General features: G+C 45.7%; 1 protein-coding gene across 5 annotated transcripts in view; it reads right to left on the bottom strand.

The window, feature by feature from the left end:
- Positions 1 to 19,150, bottom strand: part of MASTL (microtubule associated serine/threonine kinase like) — a 48,072-nt gene that overhangs the window by 12,006 nt on the left and 16,916 nt on the right. For 3 of the 5 annotated variants that reach the window (XM_050939029.1, XM_050939030.1, XM_050939034.1), the window contains exons 5-10: positions 18,748 to 18,854; positions 18,260 to 18,404; positions 16,183 to 16,355; positions 14,309 to 15,547; positions 13,591 to 13,653; positions 11,845 to 11,983 (exon numbers count right to left, since the gene is read on the bottom strand). In XM_050939029.1, the coding sequence (XP_050794986.1) occupies positions 11,845 to 11,983; positions 13,591 to 13,653; positions 14,309 to 15,547; positions 16,183 to 16,355; positions 18,260 to 18,404; positions 18,748 to 18,854 (1,866 nt within the window). The remainder of the gene's footprint in view (positions 1 to 11,844; positions 11,984 to 13,590; positions 13,654 to 14,308; positions 15,548 to 16,182; positions 16,356 to 18,259; positions 18,405 to 18,747; positions 18,855 to 19,150) is intronic. The other 2 variants (XM_050939031.1, XM_050939032.1) reach the window with 1 other exon arrangement.

Below are 19,150 nucleotides of genomic sequence, written 5' to 3'. Positions count from 1 at the left end.
CAATATTTTAAGTTTCTCATGTTGACCTGGCTGACATAGTCAATTAAATTTTTTAAAAAATATTTAACTATTTTAGTTATCAATTTTAACAAAAACAAATCAGATTTTAAGAAACTTGAATGTTTAAATTCAAAAATTCATATGCTTGTTTTGTTAAAATATTGTATATTTGCTGTTGAAGAAAAAAATCCAGAATACATAACGTTGGTTTAGTTCAGTAAAACAATTTAAATGTCTGTCTGATGATGCTCTCCTCCCAATACAGCATGGCAAAAAAAATCTTCCAAATATTAATGATTAACTTCTTGAATTGGAGATAGTTCACTTCCCAATGACTTCATAAATACCTGCTTCAATTACCTTTGGTAAAATGAAATAACTAAATCATTCATTTTCTTATAGCTGTAAAACTAATCTGAAAAGTTTCCAAAAATAAATCACTTAAAAAATGTACAGTACGTTACTTCTAAAAATGAAACCTACATCTCTGAGTTGTGAAGAATATGTATTAAGGTTATAACAACCAACAAGAATGCACTTTTATGTAGAAATCCATGATTAAATCGAGTCTTCCTGACTAGTTATTTAAATTAAATCTACCCTGACTATTGACAATGTCGGAGAAGCCCACCTTTCCGAGGTGACTGACAGAGAACTTGAGCCAGGCCCCTGGGCTTGGTGGCCAGGACATTGTAGGGGACTGCTGCCCCTCCTCCTGTCGCGATTGATGCTGGCTCTGTTTCAACATGTACGATTCCACCTCTGAATCCGAAGATGACTCTGTTCCAGGTGACCATGGCAGTGCCAAATGAGGCAGTGGCCGAGAGTGGTGCTGCGGGGAAGGTGATTGTTGACGCATCATGGCTAGTTTGCCCTTTGAAGGCACAGTACTTCTTTGTGGTGCCAGGAACTGTGAAAGCTGCCATAGCTCTGAGGCCTGGGGCTCCCTTGAACGTGTCCAGGGTGGAACAAAGATCCAACTCCTCCACCTGGCTCTCCCGTGCAGGGGAGTCCACCAGAACCAGAGTTGACGGACCTCTCTGCAAGGCCAGAATTGACAGTGTCAGTTTAACCTGAGCAGGGGCTGAGTGTCCCAGCGTGGGATGCACTCCGCTAACTGCTTTCGCGCTCCACTGCTCTGGTTGTGGGCAAATGCCCTCTATCAGATTACTTCTGCTTCTTCTGCGTCCCCAGCGAACGTGAGCGGTGCTGAGTAACCACACTGGAAATCTTCAGTGCTGAGGGTCTCTAGACCCCAAGTCCCTTATCAGTACTGCAGGCTCTCTCACAGAGGCCAATGCGCGCCGCACTGAAGCGCTAGGTTTCAGGTCTGACACAGGCTGGCTGGGGATGGAGAGCTGACTCCTTGAGGAGCAATTTTAATCTAAACTCCAGCTCCTTTTTGGTTCTTGAGTGGAAGCCTTTGCAGATTTTGAACCTGTCGGTCTGGTGGGCTTCTCCCAAGCACTTTAAACAAGAGTTGTGGGGTTGCCTCTAGGCACAGGCTTCTGAAAGGACCCGCATGGCTTGAGCCCTTGAGACCAAGGCATGCCTTGGTCCCTGGGAGGGTAAGAACATGGTGGTGGGGGACCCAAACAGGAACTTATCTAACTTACTATAATACTATTTTTACAACACTAATTATTTACAGGATACAAAGAGAAAATCGCTTGCCATAGCAAGAGAGAAGCAGCTCCAGTGACCATCACGAGCATTCAGAAGGAACTCAAGAGGTGGTGGGTCAGCAGGGACCGATATATGCTGCCATGAAGGCGCGACTCCAGGTGGTTCCACAGCTGATGCAACAGATACTGCTTGGGGAAAAACCTTCTGACGACTGGGCACGCGGCACACATACATTAACTTGGAATAGACATAAACAAGCACTTGAAGAATATATCTTTCTTAGTTGCTGCTTGTTAACTCATTTCACCCTCTAACTTGGAGAACTCCACAAATACAAGTAGCAGAAGCCAGACAGAATTTTATTGGGTCTCCAAGTATATGGGATAAAATTAAACAAGTAAGGTGCCTCATTGATACTATGTATGGAAAGCTACTCTTTAAAATTGTGTTTGCTTAAAAATTTATAGGTCAGAACCTTAAAAAAAATGCCAGTGTAAAATATACTCTAATTACAAAAAGTAAATCACACTAAGTGTTTTAAGTAAAAAGAATAACTGAACAGGAAGCTTATCCTTCTTGTTAATGTTAATATGTAAAGTTGGGCTGAAATTTTGCTTTACCACTAGAAAGTACTGGAAATCAAGACTGCTTCAAATTGCAAGGCAAATTGTATAAATTAACAGTTGATTCAACAGCTAATTTAACCAAACCTAAATATAGTTAGAAGAAGGATGGTATATTTAGCTAAAGCACTAGAGAGTCAAGAGTTCTGGGTTGAAGACCTGGCTCCACTGAAGTCAGTGGGGCCTGGATTTCACCACTGGTTCCTATTCCTAGGTCTGCACTGATTTCCTGCATGGTCTTCAGTAAATTGTTCTGAAAAAATGGTTACTAACTTTTTGTAACCATGCTAGGTGTGTGCATGACACATGCACAGTTGCCAGAGATCTTTCCCTTAGTGGTATCCACAGGACCAGCTCTAGAGCATTCTGGAGCCGCACACGTATGCTCCGGTATAAGGGATGCCGCCAGTTCCTTACTTTCACAGTTCCTTCATCCTGGTAACTCCAACGGCAGGGTAGGAGGGTGGGCCATGGAATGGATATGAGCAATACTAACCTCTCATAACTACTGTTCTTCGAGTTGCAACTTTTTTTCTTCTTTGAGAGTTTGCTCATGCACATTCCATGCTAGGTCATTCACAAGCAGTACCCCTGGAGGTGAGCTTGGAGTTCATGGACATGCTGATTGTGACACTGCTCTCCCGAAACTGGCATGGTCATGGGCCTATTGTGGGATGGCGTAGTTGGATGCAAAGGTATGAACTGACGACCATGCTGCAGTTTTGCAGATGTCCTGGACTGGTACCTGTATGAGGAACACTGCTGACGAAGCCTGAGCTCTCGTGGAATGAGTGATCACGATGGCCACAGGCAGGACCTTTGCCTGCTTGTAGCAAGCTCGGATACAGGCTGTTAGCCAGGACAAGATTCTTTGGGATGATGCAGGTAATCCTCTCATCCTTTCCGCTATTGCTACAAAGAGTTGCATAGACTTGCAGAAGGGCTTAGTTCTCTCAATATAAAAGGCCAGGGCCCACCTAACCTCTAATATATGGAGAAGACATTCCTCAGTGGTCTTGTGAGGTTTTGAAAAGAAGACAGGCAGAAAAATGTCCTGGTTGCTATGGAATTACACCACCACCTTCGGAAGGAAAGGCCAGATGGGGGCGCAGCTGGACCTTGTCCTTGAAGAACACCAGATAAGGCAGTAATTCTCAAACTTTTGTAGTGGTGACCCCTTTCACATAGCAAGCCTCTGAGAGTGACGCCCCCTTATAAATTGAAAACACTTTTTTATATATTTAACACCATTATAAATGCTGGAGGCAAAGCGGGGTTTGGGATGGAGGCTGACAACTCGTGACCCCCCATGTAATAACCTTGCGACCCCCTGAGGGGTCCCGACCCCCAGTTTGAGACCCCCTGGTATAAGGGATTCTGATGTCAGTGCTTTGATCTCAGAGACCCTTCTGGTCGAGGTGATCAGCACCAGGAAGGCGACCTTCCAAGAGAGAAGCACTAAAGAATAAGATGCCAATGACTCAAAGGGTGGGGGGGGGGCGTGTGTGTGAGCTTCAACATAGAATATCAGGGTTGGAAGGTACCTCAGGAGGTCATCTAGTCCAACCCCTTGCTTAAAGCAGGACCAATTCTCAACTAAAACATCCCAGCCAGGGCTTTGTCAAGCCTGACCTTAAAAACCTCTAAGGAAGGAGATTCCACCACCTCCCTAGGTAACCCATTCCAGTGCTTCACCACTCTGAGTGAAAAAATTTTTCCTAATATCCAACCTAAACTTCCCCCACTGCAACCTGAGACTTGTTCTGTCATCAGGTACCACTGAGAACAGTCTAAATCCATCCTCTTTGGAACACTCTTTCAGGTAGTTGAAAGCAGCTATCAAATCCCCCCTCATTCTTCTCTTCAGCAGACTAAACAATCCCAGTTCCCTCAGCCTCTCCTCATAAGTCATGTGCTCCAGCCCCCTAATCATTTTTGTTGCCCTCAGCTGGACTCTTTCCAATTTTTCCACATCCTATTTGTAGTGTGGGGCCCAAAACTGGACACAGTACTCTAGATGAGGCCTCACTAATGTCGAATAGCGGGGAATGATCACATTCCTTTATCTGCTGGCAATGCCCCTACTTATACAGCCCAAAATGCCGTTAGCCTTCTTGGCAACAAGGGCACACTGTTGACTCATATCCAGCTTCTCATTCACTGTAACCCCTAGACGAACAGCAGAGGTTAACAGAGTTTAACTCCCCTGGGGAAATTGGGTCACAAACCTGAGGGTAGAGTCTTTCCAAGCTCTTGAGAAACCTGACCATCATCTCATGGGAGAACACTGATCTGCCCTGCACTGGAGGGTGGAAGGCTGAGATGGCTGCCAAGTGAACCTTAATAGATGAGAGAACCAGACCCTGATGTTTTAGATGGAGTGGATAATCCAAAAGAGACTGCAGAGAAGACCAGCATGGTGTAAGATTCTGTTCAGAGGCTCAAGTGAAATATTTCCACTTAGCTAAATAGGTAGCTCTGGCGGAAGGCTTTCTGCTACCTAGCAGGACTTGCTGAACCTGCATTGAGCAGGCCTGCTCTTCAGGGTTCAGCCATGCCAGCCAGGTGCAGGGAGGGGAGGTTGGGGTGAAGCAACAGGCTGTGGTCTTGTGAAATCAAGTTGGGATGGTGTGGGAGCATGAGCGGAGCTGCCACTGAGAGGTCCAGAAGCATGCCCAACCAATGTTGGCATGGCCACACCAGAGCTATCAGGATAACCTTCACTGTGTCCCTCTTGTTCTTTAAGAGGACTTTGTACGTCAAGGGGATCAGTGGGAAGGCACACAGCAGGCAATCTTCCCCCAAGAGCAGGAAGGCATCAGAGAAGGAGCCCCTGGTGAGACCATGCAGCGAACAGAACTGATGGCATTTCCTGTTCTGTTTGGTGGTGAACAGATCCTCCACCTGGGGAGGCCCCCACTTCCTGAAGATGAGACACAGGTGACCTCTGGGTGCAGCGCCCACTCATGGTGAGAGGAAAAGCATCTGCTGAGGTGACCCGCCAGTGCATTCCAGGCTCCCAGGAAATGTGACACTTGAGATGACTGGCATGCTTTTCACAGAAGTCCCAGACCTGGAGGAACTCTTGACAAAGGGCTGAAGAGTGAGCTTCCTTCTGCTTGTTAATGTAAAACATTGAGGCTGTGTTATCCCTCAAGACCTCCACCACCCTGCTTAAGATCTGGGGAAGGAACCTGGCAAGCCAAGCATATTGCCCTGAGGTCTCTCACATTTACATACAGGAAGAAACATAGAATATCAGGGTTGGAAGGGACCTCAGGAGGCCATCTAGTTCAACCCTCTGCTCAAAGGAGGACCAATCCCCAGACAGATTTTTACCCCTGTTCCCTAAATGGCCCCCTCAGGGATTGAACTTACAACCCTGGGTTTAGCAAGCCAATGCCCAAACCACTGAGCTATCCCTCCAGTTCTTCCTTGAACCAGAGGCCCTGAAATTGTTGAGGTGGGCTCCCCACCTTAAGTCTGACATGTCCGAAACCAAGGTTACTAACAGACACAGGGTGGCAAAGGGTACCTCCTTCATTTTAGAACATGAGTTTCTCCACCAAGTCAGTGAAGCTAGGATGGGCAGTGGAATTGTGAGTACCAAGTCCAGTTGGTCTCTGCCCGGGGAGTAGACTGACTCCAGCCACATCTAAGGGTCTGAATCATAGCTGATTGTACTGCGCCATATAGGTACATGCCATCATGTAACCCAACAGTTTGAGGCAGACCTGAGCGGTTGTAAAAGGATGGGCTGCGACCTGGGCGATCAGGTCTGACATAGTTCGGAATCTGGCTTTTGGTAAATAGGCCATGGCCGGGTGGAGCTGAGCATTGCTCTGATGAACTCTGTTCTCTGAACCAGGACCAAAGTTGACTTCTGCTCATTTATTAACGGACCCAGTTCCTGAAAGGTGACTCATACTATGTCAATGCTGTGCTGAACCTGGACCCATGAGAGGCCTTCGATCACTCAATCTCCAAAGTAAAGGTAGACTTGTGCTCCTTGATGTCCGAAGAAGGCGGCAACTACTGTCATGCACTTTGTGAAAACTTGTGGGGCTGCCAACAGGCCAAAGGGAAGAGTTGTGCATTGGTAGTGGCGTTGGCCCACCACAAACCTGAGGAATCTCCCATTCCCAGAGAAAATGGAAATGTGGAAATAAGCGTACTTCAAATCGAGGGCAGAGTACCAGTCTCCTGGATCCAGGGAGGAATGATGGAGATCAGGGATACCACGTGGAACTTCAGTTTCTTGAGATATTTGTTGAGACTACACAGGTCCAGGATGGGCTGTAGACCCCCTTGGCTTTCAGGTTTAGGAAATATTGGGAGTAAAACCCCTTCCTTCTCAAGTCTTTAGGATCCTCCCCTACAGCTCCCACACGTAAGAGGGCTGGCGCCTCCTAGACGACAAGCTGTTTGTGAGAAGGGTGCCTGAAGAGGGATGGGGGTGGGAGGGTGGGGTGGATGAAAACTGGAGGGTGTAACCGACTGTTATAGTGCTGATCACTCCGCAGTCTGATGTTATGTAAGGCCACACTGGGCAGAAGGGGGAATATATTTGGAGCTGAGTCTGGTATACCATCCTCGGGTGTATCTTTGAAAGGCCTGCCTGGCCCTGCCGGGATACCTATGTGAGTCCAACTGAGAAGCTGAGGCAGAAGGTAGGGGTTGATGGTGTTATAGCCCTTTGCCTTTCTTTTGTAGGGCTCCTGCCTGGGCAGTGCCAGAAACCTAGGAGGCTGCTGAGGTCTGAAATGATTCCTTGAGGCTGGGGGGTGTATAAAGGCCCAGGGAACAAAGCATGGCTCTCAAGTCTTTGAGGTCATGAAAGTTGGAGTCAGTCTGTTTGGAGAATGGAAGGTATCCTCGAAGGAGAGGTCTTAGATGGACCGCTGCACTTCATGAGGTCCAATGACTGGAGCCACCAGTAGCGCCTCATGGTGACAGCTGACAATTGTTCTGACTGCTGAGTCAGCAGTATCCTGAGCTGCTTGGAGGGAGGTCCTGGCCACCATTTTGCCTTCTTCCAGGATGGCCATGAACTCCTGCCTTGACTCCTGTGGTAGGGAGTCGCTGAACTTGGCCATCAAGTCCCACAGGTTAAAATCGTACCTCCCCAGCAATACCTGCTGATTAGAGGTATGTAGCTGGAGGCTGCCAGTCGAAGAAACCTTGCATCCGAACAGGTCCAATTTTTTGAGGGAGGCTCAATGGCCCTATCTGTCCCGCTTGTTTGTGGCCAACACCATCAGGGACACTGCGGGGGTGATGGGAGCGAGTACAGGGACTTGAACTGGCTGGCTGGCACATAGTACTTCTCTGCCCTTTTTGAGGTAGGGGGCAGAGATGAAGAGATCTGCCATAGCTCCCTGACAGGTTTCAATGCCACCTCATTAACTGGTAGGGCCACTCTGGAGGGAACCGCTGCAGCCAGCCTATAACTTAAGCTGTGCACAGACTCCTTCAGATCCTCAGCTTCCAGTCCCAAGTTTGTGGCGACCCATTTCAGGAGCTCTTGATGAGTCCTGAAGTCATCTGGTGGAAGCAGGTTACTAGGGCTGAGATCACCTCATATGGAGATGACTAGGTAGAGGCTAGCCCTGGAGGAGGGGCTGCTTCTTCCTCCTCCACCTGCGTCACTTCCATTGGGGCCACTTCTGGGCCCTTGGTAGTCAGGGTTCAGTGCCAGGCAGGACGAAACAGTGGCTCACCTCTTGGACACCACTGAGTATGACTGATGGGAAGGGGCCCTGGAACCAGGGAAACCCCTACGGGTTCCAATAATGCCACTGCATCAGTCAGTGGCCTGGTGGCCAAGAGCTAGCTGGGGGGGTCGCTAATAAAGTCTGACGCGTAGATTGGGTACAGGTACTTCTTCAGCAGGGTGAAGGATTCCCCCTCAGACTCTGAAGAGGATTCTTCTCTCAGAGACAATGCCATAACTGCTTCCGCCTTCAGGTGGTGCTGGGGAACCGGTGACAGACGATGGGTGGGAGACCGCTGCAGCAGGATCATGGAGGGTTTTCCTATGGACAGTGCTGTGATGGTTGGTGCGCCAATGGAATGTACCGACTCTTGATTCCTTCTATCCCCAGTAGCCCTGGCTGGCAGGGGGCTTTGAGGATGGGCAGGATTGTGAGGGACATCAAATCCTTTGCTGCCTGGAAAGCCACCAGAATTGAAGGGGCCTGTAGGCTCAAAATTCCATGACGGCTCCCAGGAGTTAGAGGTGGGACCCAGACCGGATATGGTGCTCTAGGCAGAGTTGCTGAAGCAGACTATGGCTCTGGGGAGGATGAGCAGACCAGCATGGTCTCACTGTGTCAGCCACTCCCGCTTGTCCCTCTTCAACATCGGAGAGCACTCTTTCTTGGTTTGCTGTATCTTATGCTTCTTCCTTGGAACCAAGGGTGGAGAACAGTGCTGGGAAGAGCATGGTGCTGGTGGAGCACTTCACATGGAAACCAAAGTGCTCGGCACCAGTTCAGAGCGACTTGGCTCCGAGGCTGGTCTGAGGGCTGTCTACATGAGTGCATGACCTCAAGCCTCTGCAAATCTGGCACATCTCTTTAATGTAAGTTTCTCTGAGGCACTTTAGACAGTGAAAGTGCAGGTCACTGACTGGCATGGGCTTGCTGCAGGGCATACACAGCTTGAAGCATGGAGACCGGGGCATGCCCAGCCCTTGGGACAAGAGTCCCTCAGGGACCATTATATACACTAATACTAACTAATAATTATATACTACTATACAATAGACTATAAAGTCCAAACTACTGAGAAAGCATTGCAAGAGCATGTGGGATCATTCCAAGCAACCATCATGGGTGGTAAGAAGGAACTCAGGGGGTGTGGAGCCAGCGGCGTCCCTTAGACAGGTGCATACACATGTGGCTCCAGGGGAACTACAGTCAGTCCTATGGATATCCCTAAGGGAAAAATTTCCAGCAATTGTGCATGTGGCATGCGCAGATATCTATCATGGAATGGACACGAGCAAGCACTAGAAGAAGAATCTCAGTTTCTCCTTCATTAAATACATAATCAGTGGTCCTCAACACGGTGCCGACGGGTGCCATGGTGCCTGCCAGGGCATTTATGTGCACCCACCTAGTGCCCAGCAGGGAAGAGAAGCCACCTGCCCGAGACAGAGAACTCTGGAGCTGCAGGCTGTGGGCACCAGTGTTCTCGGTCCCTGGCAGGCGTGGGGCCGCAGCTTAAGCCAGAGACAAGCCGCGGCCCCGCACCTGCCGGGGACAGAAAACTCTGGGGATGCTTGGGGCAACAAAAAGCCGGGAGCCAGCCCTGGCCAGAGCCCTGCTGCTTGAGAGCAGAGCATTGTCCCCTGGAGCCAAGCCTGGGCTGCAGCGGTGAGAGGGGCTCCTGGAGTGTGTGAGGAGCCGTGGAGGGAGGGATGCGGGGCCCAGGATGCAGGGAGGGGTCCTGCTGCCACCACTCCTACCACCACTGCTGCTGCTCTGAGTCTCCCCAGGGTGACGCAGCCTTTCCCTGCCTGAGAGGGCTGGGCAGGGGGCATGTATCCTGGCTCATGTGCTGATGGGGCGAGTGGCTGGGCAGCCCGAGCTGTCAGGGAGATGCCCCCCGACCTAGTTCGCTGCACACCTCCCCCGCCTCAGCCCCCCACAGTGCCAGGGACAGAGAGAGGCAGAGCCCAGCTCCAAGTGGAGGATACTGCCCCGCTGGGGGACCCCCACGGCTTGGGCACCGTGGGGTCAGTGTCCATCCTCTCAGCTCTGCCTGCATGGGGCAGGGGAAGCAGCTGTCAGTGCCTGCCCCTCTCAGCCCTTGCACCCCCCACCCTGCTCGCAGCCTCTTCGCTTGTACCTTCTCCCATCGCTCCTTTGCTGAACCCCTTCCCCTTTGTACTCTCCCCTTATACCCTCCTCCAGTCCTCTCCTCCCACACCTCCCTCTTTCCCTGCACCTCTTCTCCCGCAACCCTCCTGATACCCCCTCTCCTCTTCCACTAATACATCACACCCCACTTCTCTGCCAATGTAGAGCCCCCAAGCACCACCACACCCGCTCCTCTGCCTGAACCCTCTTTACTAGATCCCCATTCCTTTGGGTACAAGGTTTGAGGGTTAGTCCCTATGCCTTCCATGTGCATTTGGGTGCGTGAGGGGGAGGGGGAAAGCCCAGGGCTGGGGTGGGGGGCAGCCAAAATTTTTTTTGCTTGGGGTGGCAGAAAACCTAGAGCTAGCCCTGCCCCGGCAGGCACGGGGCCTGCCTAGTGCCCAGCAAGGGAGAGAAGCCGGGGTCCCGCGCCTGCGGATACAGAGTACTCCGGGGCTGTGGGCGCCAGTGTTCTCTGTCCTTGCAGCTTCTCTCTGGATTCATATATTATGTAATATTAAATATGATGTTTTTCATATTATTTAATATACATATACAAAATAAGCCTTGAAAAATTGTTGGCGCCCACCACACTCTTCTGAAAACATGCATGTGCTACTGGTCACAAAAAGGTTGGGGACCACTGGTGTAGATTATGCTGCATAATAGGGATGTTGAGATTTAATGTTTGTAAGGTGTTTTGAGATCCTGGGATGGGACACAGTGCGAAAGTAGAAGTGCAAAGTATTACATCATTAAGGAAATATTTGTTTAGCTATTTAAGTTTAATGTTAAAAGAATAACTAGTATTTTAATTGTATTGAAACAATGTAGTTTAGTTGTATATTGGAACTTCACTGTCATTTATGTATGAACGGGTGATTCACAAATTAATGGTCTTCTTGTTTCTCAATGCAGATTTAATAGCAGAGTTCCATATGAGGTCTGAAATCACTAATAATTCATTAAGTTTACAAAATATAATACAGAAAATCTACTAGCATACTATTAAGTAGCAAATAAAAGTACAATCATAAAATGAATTCAACGCATTTTGTGATGCATTAGCCTTGTTTTTTGTTTTTAACTGTGCTTGTTTGCTTCCTTGCTAATTTGCAAGATTAATTTGCAATTTGTCTCTGAGGCAGTCTTTCCATTGACTTGGATCAGACCTCAATTATTAGTGCAGATTAGTAAGGTGATATTTTGTTTTAAGACGTCTTCAAATCTGTTACCATTTTCCACTCAAAATAAAGGTGGCTACACAATCAGCCTGCCTGAATATTCAATGGAAATATTGCACTGAATCAATGTGTATTTTTATGGTTTTCATTAAATACACAAGTTGGCTCTCTGATATAAATGGAATAAAACTTATTTTATTAGAAAATATGATTGCAAAAACCACTTTTCAACATCCCTCTAATTCTGGACTAGATTTTGAAAATAACCAAATGCCTAGTCCAAAATTAAGGAGCAATGGCCAGGTTTTCAAAGGTATTTATGCATGTAAAGATGCATATACGTGTGTGCCTCGGTATATTTTCAAGAGCTCCTGGCATCTAACTCCCTTTGAAATCAACAGGAATTAGGCATTTTTGAAAATCCACCTAAATACCTATCTGCATCTTTAGGCACCTAAATATCTTTACAAATCAAGCCCTAAGTGTCTACAAAATGGTGTTTTAAACATCAGTCACATTCTTGGATTTATAAAAAAATATTCTTACCATGAGGCTTTGCTAATAGCAACTCAGGTGCCAGGTAGTCTGGGGTTCCTAAAATGCGTTCACCTTCCACTGGGGCAGCCCCTCTTCTTACACTCTTTGGAGTCCTATATGGTGTGTCAGCATTTCCCTGATTAGGTGTCTTATGCCAAAGGACAGAGAAAAGATTTCAAATACAAATGTCATACAAAGAGCCAATAGTCTATTTCTCCTCTCAGTAAAAATACTGGCTAGGACTGCAATTAATTTAAGATTTATATAATTCATATGAATCAAAGATACATCTTACAACTTGTACATTAATAGTATTTTATTTCCAAGTTCCAAAAAGTGTGCTTATTGCCCAGTCTTCACACAACAAATTGCAGTCAGAACTGCAACAGGTTTTGCATCTTTTTTTTGCTGAATGAATTTCAATTACCCCAAAGCATAAGAATGAGTGAGTCCCATTCCTTCGCTATAAATGAGAATTCTTCCTGAACAATTGCTCTAGTATCATAGAACCATAGAAAGCAATTACCCTTAAAGAAATGAAAGAATATCAGTCTTCTTACAGACTGCCATTAGAATGACTCCTCCCACTATGAATCTCAACGGTAGTTTATACAGGGGATTGTCCAGATAGCCTCAGCCTTTAGCAGTGTGCGCTCAATAACCAGGCTAAAGTAGATATATATAAATATGTATTCAATATATCTTAAATTGTAACGCTCATCTAAAAACTAGAATATGGCATCATGAGATTCAACAGCTATTACATCCCAGATTTATATGTAATATGGCTTTTGTTGTTTTTAAGTTGTCCGCCCGGTTGACAGCCTGGGATCTGGAAGTCAAGCTGGGTTCTTTGAGCTATATATTCATCTCCAATAAAAGATTTTGCAGGTGAAATTCTGCCCAGTGTTAAACCTGTGCAAGTCTTACTTTCAGTGGGGTTGCACAGTGCATCATCTGAAGACAATGGGATTTCAACTAATTGCCCTAAAATGGTACTTCATTAACAATTGTTGACATATGAGCTTGAAGATAATCCAAATACATTCTCCATAGCTATACTGGCACTTAACGATTGACAGAGTAAAATCATCTTGTTTTAGTGGAAAAAAGTAAGATTCTACTGAATAAACACAGTGTATGTTACATAATCACTTTTCAGAATAGAGACTTCCCTAAGTCCCAAACATGTAGCCCTCACTTGATCCCTAACTTTATCTTTTATACAATAGTCCAATGCACACTATGCTTACTGTCATATTAGCAACAGAACCTGCTGATCAGAATGCACATAGGTCTCATTTTAATACTAGGTTGACTTTACAAGATTCAGTTTTACTACATAAAATTCGATACCTAAATGTACAGCCTAAAATTATAAAAAAAAAAATCTGTAAGACCATCTTGTACAGAAGATAAAGCAGCTGCTGCCCTAACTGTGCAGACTGAACTCTATTCTACAGCTAAGTTTCATGGCTAATGTGATTTCACAGTGAAGCAGGAGCTAGCAATCCAAAAAAGGCCAGATATTCACAGGAAAGAAGAAGTAGGTTTTTTGAAGCTAACACATTGAAGTTAGTCTCCTTCAGTCTGCCAGGGGCATTTAGCACATACTGCTAATACCCTCTCTCCTAGGTCAGCTTTAAACTTCCCCCTTCCCAACAACAGTTACAGTTACTATTACTAGGTTAAGCTTTCATAACAGCCACTAACACCACAATAGCAGGCACTGGGGACTGAAACATGCACTCTTACCTTTCCTTCTTCCCATGGGCTACTTAAGATAATGGCGATTTCTCTGAAGTCCAGATAGCACGGCTATACATATTTCAGTAACAGTAAACGTATTTATATCGTTGTGAATATAATTAGGATTACTGCAGTTAAAATGAAAACTTCACACCCTGCATACAGAAGTTTTTCTTTGCCTCAGTCATAGTGACACGCTCTTAAATTGAAACTGACAGAACGCATCACAGCATCAACTACACAGGGAGACAAAACATGAAGCAGAACAGCAACTGCCAAACACTCAACAGCATTCATATACTGCGCTAGGAAAAGAAGAGTCAAGAAAGAAACACAGCCTAACAGAAAACCTAAAGACCCCCACAATAAGTGGCCCAAAGGAAATGTCTCACTGCTCCAAGAGAGTGTGTAGTGAGACAAAAATAAAAGGAGTATATCCCTTTTTAATCGTCCTTGCTTAATTCTGAACAAAGGATCTTCCCTTGCAAAACGGCAGACTGAGACAGCATTTTTCAGAGGCCAGATTGTGGGTGATAACAGAGTATTGCTATGCTCTTGCTGAAAGGCAATAATTTGGCAATGCATGTGCATCCACTCACAGTCTGACCTTTTCAAAAGTTACCTCTGCTTGCCTTTGTTCAACTCTTCCATACTATAATATAAAATAATTAAATCAATGATCACATGTACATACTAGTTACCACTACAACACTTGGACACATACCTGATAAACCCTATAAGATCTTCCCTTTTGTGCTGGGGTAATAGCCATGGGGTAAGAGCCACTACAAGCAGGAGAGAGATCCATTACATCTAAAGAAGCCATGCTAATTCTTGATGGCTCTGATGCATTGGACACATTAATTGGACTGTTATAACTTCGAAAAGCTACAACATTTTTTTTAAGGAGGTTCAATGTTTTCATCATCTCCTCTGAGGGAGAAGAGATTACATCAGTATGAGTTTCAACCAAACATTTCAGGATGTTATCCTGTTCATGGCACAAAGGCTTGCTGTCCTGGACAATATTCTCTTCCTCACCTCTTGGTGAGGCATCTTGACAACAGGACAACATTACTGACATGTCCTCAGTTTTTGACTCCTCAAAGGAAAGTTCTTTAATACTCTTATCCAGGTCTGAAAGCTGCTTTTCTAAATGGCTCTCTGTAACAGAAATCTCAGGGAAGGATAAATCAGAATCTGCACTCAAGATTCCAAGAGGTTTTTCATCATCAATGCATAAGAAACTAGAGTTAATATACTCCTTTTTACTGTCTTTTTCACAATCTGCATTTAGCTCATGCATAAGATTCTTAGCTATTATTGGAGTGGCTGACTTTTCTGATGTTTGCAGTCTATAGATGGAATCCTTAGCTTTTTCTTCATTTTTATGGGTCTCCTGTAGACCTCTATCACCAGAAAGCATCAAACACTGGATTTCCGTTGTTAAACCTGTGCTTTGGTTTGCCTGAAATCCTGAAATTTGACAGCCACGTTTATATTCTGCATTGCTTTTTTTAACATAGTTAAGTTCTTGAAAAGGACTGGTGTCAACTAGTTCAAAGCTTCTTTTTACACCTGGCTTTTCAAGAATGTCCTCCTCTTTGATGCATTTGGCAGGATCAACCAACGATGAGCATGGCTGCTGGCAATTGGAAGACTTTCCTGTCTCATTAGCCACACCAGTTCTTTCCACAAGTTTTTCTTCCCAAGCCTTATTTTCAGAAAGACATTTTCTGACTAGATCTTTCACATCTGATGCAGTCACAGGAGTGTCCCCTACATCAAAATGCTCAATTTTTGCATCATGCCTGCAGCCAGAGTCATTGCTACCAATGGGAGAGATGGCAAACTCAAGTTCCTTCTTTTTTAAGGCTGTACTGTCTTTTGCATTCAGTAATTGCGTATTAGAAAGCTTTTCCTTTGCCTTGCCTGTTCCAGAACACGATATATTGTCAGTTTCCTGGAAATAAGCACACAATTCTTTTTAAATACTAAGAATTATAGAAATACAGCATTACAGAAATATGCCCTTTCATGATCTAGGTTGAAAATACTTTATTCCCACCTTAACAGAAAACTGCAGTTTAACATGAAACATTTCTTATGACATCTGCTTACAAAAAGTCACTACAAATATATTCTAAAAACAAGTAACTGAAAAATCAAACAAGAATCAGCCATTGTGACAGTCTGATTTTGTTTAGAAAACAAGAAATGAAGCTTGCCCACTATGCTGGCCATCTATTCCCCCCAGAACTGCTAGCCTCATTGATTACAAAGCTGAGCAAGGATCAGGCTAAGGTCTCCTCTCAGCAGGCTTTCTTCCATTTCCATTGCTGCAGGCTAGTAGGGAGGTGGAGGCTAATTTCCCTTCCCACAGTGCTGCATTGGGCATTCGGTTGAAAAAGTGAACAGGGGCAGAACTACTCAAAGTGCATCTAACCCATTCTATCTAAACCCTGCTTTTGGAGTAACTGTGGGGAGGGAGAAGGAGAGGGGAGTGCTTTGAAAAGCTGTATGGTCAATGTATGGGAACCCTTACATTTGTATGAGTATACTACGCAAGTTATCTTGGAGAAATAAAGTAGTTCTGACCTGTACATCTTTCTCCCACCTGGGGCTGCTACAGCATTCTGATTCCATACTGGACATGTGTGTACGTGAGTGGCTACTGGCACTGGAGGTACCAAATCTCTTCCTAGATTGAAGGAGAGTTGGAGTTAAACTCTTCACTGGCATCCCGGGATTTAAGGCAGCAACATCAAGACCTTTGAAAGGAAAAAGAATGAATAAGTTCTAATTCTGACTGAAAGATGTAGTGTACATTAGCCAGCTTCATACCACATCTGAGCACTACTCTGAAGATAATCTACCATAACTTGAAGCGATGTAGGAATTGTTCTCAGCACCTCTCCTGTACAATGGCTTCATCATTTTTGAAGAGGCATGATTTACCAAATGAATCAATACTAGCACTGCAATGACCATCTTTTGCATTTCAGTTTAGGAAAATCAAGATACCAGAGTAAGACAATTCAAATTTTAAGACACCCAGAGCAACACTAACTTAGTTGCACTGCAAATGCGACATGTAACATCTGTGGATTAGTGTCTGTTTCTTGATTTAAATGTGTCATTTGACTTCATTGGCTTGTACATTCAGATTCAAAACTTGGCATTAGTGATCCAGTAGGAAGAACACTTCAGTTGGAGTCAGCACTGGACAACCCAAACTAGTTATTCCTGGGGGAATTCTGTGCCACTGTGCACATGCAGAATTCATGTCTGCTGCAGATTTCTTTGCTTCCCTGCAGAAAAATGACTTTCTGATGGGGAGACAAAAGGAAGTTGCAAGAGTGGTCATGCGCCTCCTCCACAGCAGCACAGGTGCACAGTTTCAGGACCCCAGACCAGCCAACAGAGAGGTATATAACCGTGTGTGATGTGAGGTGAAGAAGCATATGGGTCAGACCCCACCCCCATGCATCCAAATCCCTCCGCCCCCAAACAACCCCCACCTATGAACCTCCCCTGCCGCTAGGGATGTCCCGGCTGGTGACTCCTACCCTGCACTGGGCTCAGCTGCTAGTCCCAGCTGGGATGGGGGTAGGTGAAGAGCATATTTCCCCTGCAAAAATCAGCTGTGGCCAGGTCAGATCCACCCCAAGAAACTTTCACCGGCTCCACATCCCCTCCCTTCGCTTCCTGCCCCCATCACTCCTCAGCCATGGGGTGAGGGCTCTGTACAGGAAGCTGTTCCCCCATCTGCCCAATCCCTGTGCATTTGAACCTCCTAACAAGTCTCACCCCCCCAAGCCTCCACTCAAACCATCACCCCACTAAGCCTCCCACACACAAACAGCTCTACCTCTCCTGCATCCAGACCCCCTACCGAGCCCCTCCCCATTGCATCCAGACCTCTATCCCTGCACCCAGACTTCACCTCCTGCTGAAGCTTCTGCACTCAAACTCCCATCATAAGCCCCACTCCCTATGCACCTGGACCACCCGGATGAGCCCCCCACACCAGTGAGCCCCAACCAACTGCACGCAGACCCCCCCGTCGAACCCCACACCCAGACCCCTCCTGCTGAGCCCCTTCACCCCACACCCAGATTCCCCCTTGCTGAGCCCCAACCACCTTCACCTGGATCCCGCTACAGGGTCCCATTTCCCCTGCACCCAGACTCCTCCCCCCAACAAGCCCCTGTGCATTCAGATCCCCCCAGCACCCAGATCCGTCCACCGAGCTGCCTGCACTCAGGTTGCCCCACACAGAACCCTCTCATCCCACACCTGGATCCCCCCATATGAAACCCATCCACATACTTGGATACTGCCCAGCTGAGTCTGTCTACCCACAGCTGGTGCCCCTGTGGAGGGACAGGGCCCCGGGGTGTTTTTGGCACAGGTCTGACCCTTGCACTGTTGCCAGGGTCAAGTGCAGCCTCACCACAGAATTGTGCACAGAAGGGTTTTTTTTTTTTGGCACAGAATTCTCTCAGGAGTAACACGTGCTAAAGGGCATCATGTTGTTGAAGACATTGTACTTTGGAAGAGAAGCAACCCCCATGACTGGACCCATTCAAGCAGTTGGTTAAGTTAAAAACCTGCAAGTTGACGGTGTTGCTTATTACATGACTTGTTATACTTACATATTTTCAGTACTTACATGATTTCAATAGTTTATTCGAAACAGGAGTGTAATCCTTTTGACCAACAGACATGGGAGAAACCAATTCTCGAGAAAGTTGTAAAGCATCAGACGACATGGGACTTGAACTAGGTCCTTGCATTTTCCCACCAATTGGAGTGTACTATCAAAATGATAGAAACTTTCTTAAACAATAAATGGATTAAAGTTTGTACAGAACATCTGCAGCTGAAAATGTAGTCTTAAATTTACTCAAAGTTAAATTATAATTGGAGCTCAGCTGAAATCACAACCCAAATCTGGCAATTCACTTATCTGCAGTAAGGACAAAAGTAGCCTCTGGAACACTCAAGTCAAAGGCACAAGCAGTCCAATCACAAAACATGCTACTGGCTGTGGTCAGCTGAGGTATGGAAAAGCCTCATTACTCAAACTTAAGTTCTTCTCATTACCTTAAATGCAAAAAGTTTGAAGAAAACTAACAAACAAATAACTAGATTACTTACAAAACCCAGAGAGCTGATGAGAGACAAAACTTGTCCTGGAGTGCGTGAATAATCTTGTTTAGGCTTAGCCATTGATGGTGTAGTAAGGATATCCATCATATTTATCTCTAAAATTTAGAAGTTAATGCAGTGTGTTAGGTATTTTATTGGATTAATCAATAAATGAAAAGTTTCAGTCATTAACAGTATTTAAATTCAGTGAAAAAAAAAGCTCGTGTTTTAATTTGGTTTACATGGCTATCTCACTTAATTCTGCATTTTACACAAGCTATTTCTTTACCAATATCATTCATCACATTTATTTTATTAAATCCAAAAGATTTTTCGAAGTCCAATTAGATTTCACTATGTTGTTTATGTTTTGCATTTCTCACCATAAAAATCACTGAAGTCAGTTTCATTT

The sequence above is a fragment of the Gopherus flavomarginatus genome, chromosome 2 (assembly GCF_025201925.1).
Source record: "Gopherus flavomarginatus isolate rGopFla2 chromosome 2, rGopFla2.mat.asm, whole genome shotgun sequence".
In the NCBI taxonomy this organism is placed as follows: Eukaryota; Metazoa; Chordata; order Testudines; family Testudinidae; genus Gopherus; species Gopherus flavomarginatus.
This window is presented reverse-complemented; position numbering and strand designations above follow the sequence as displayed.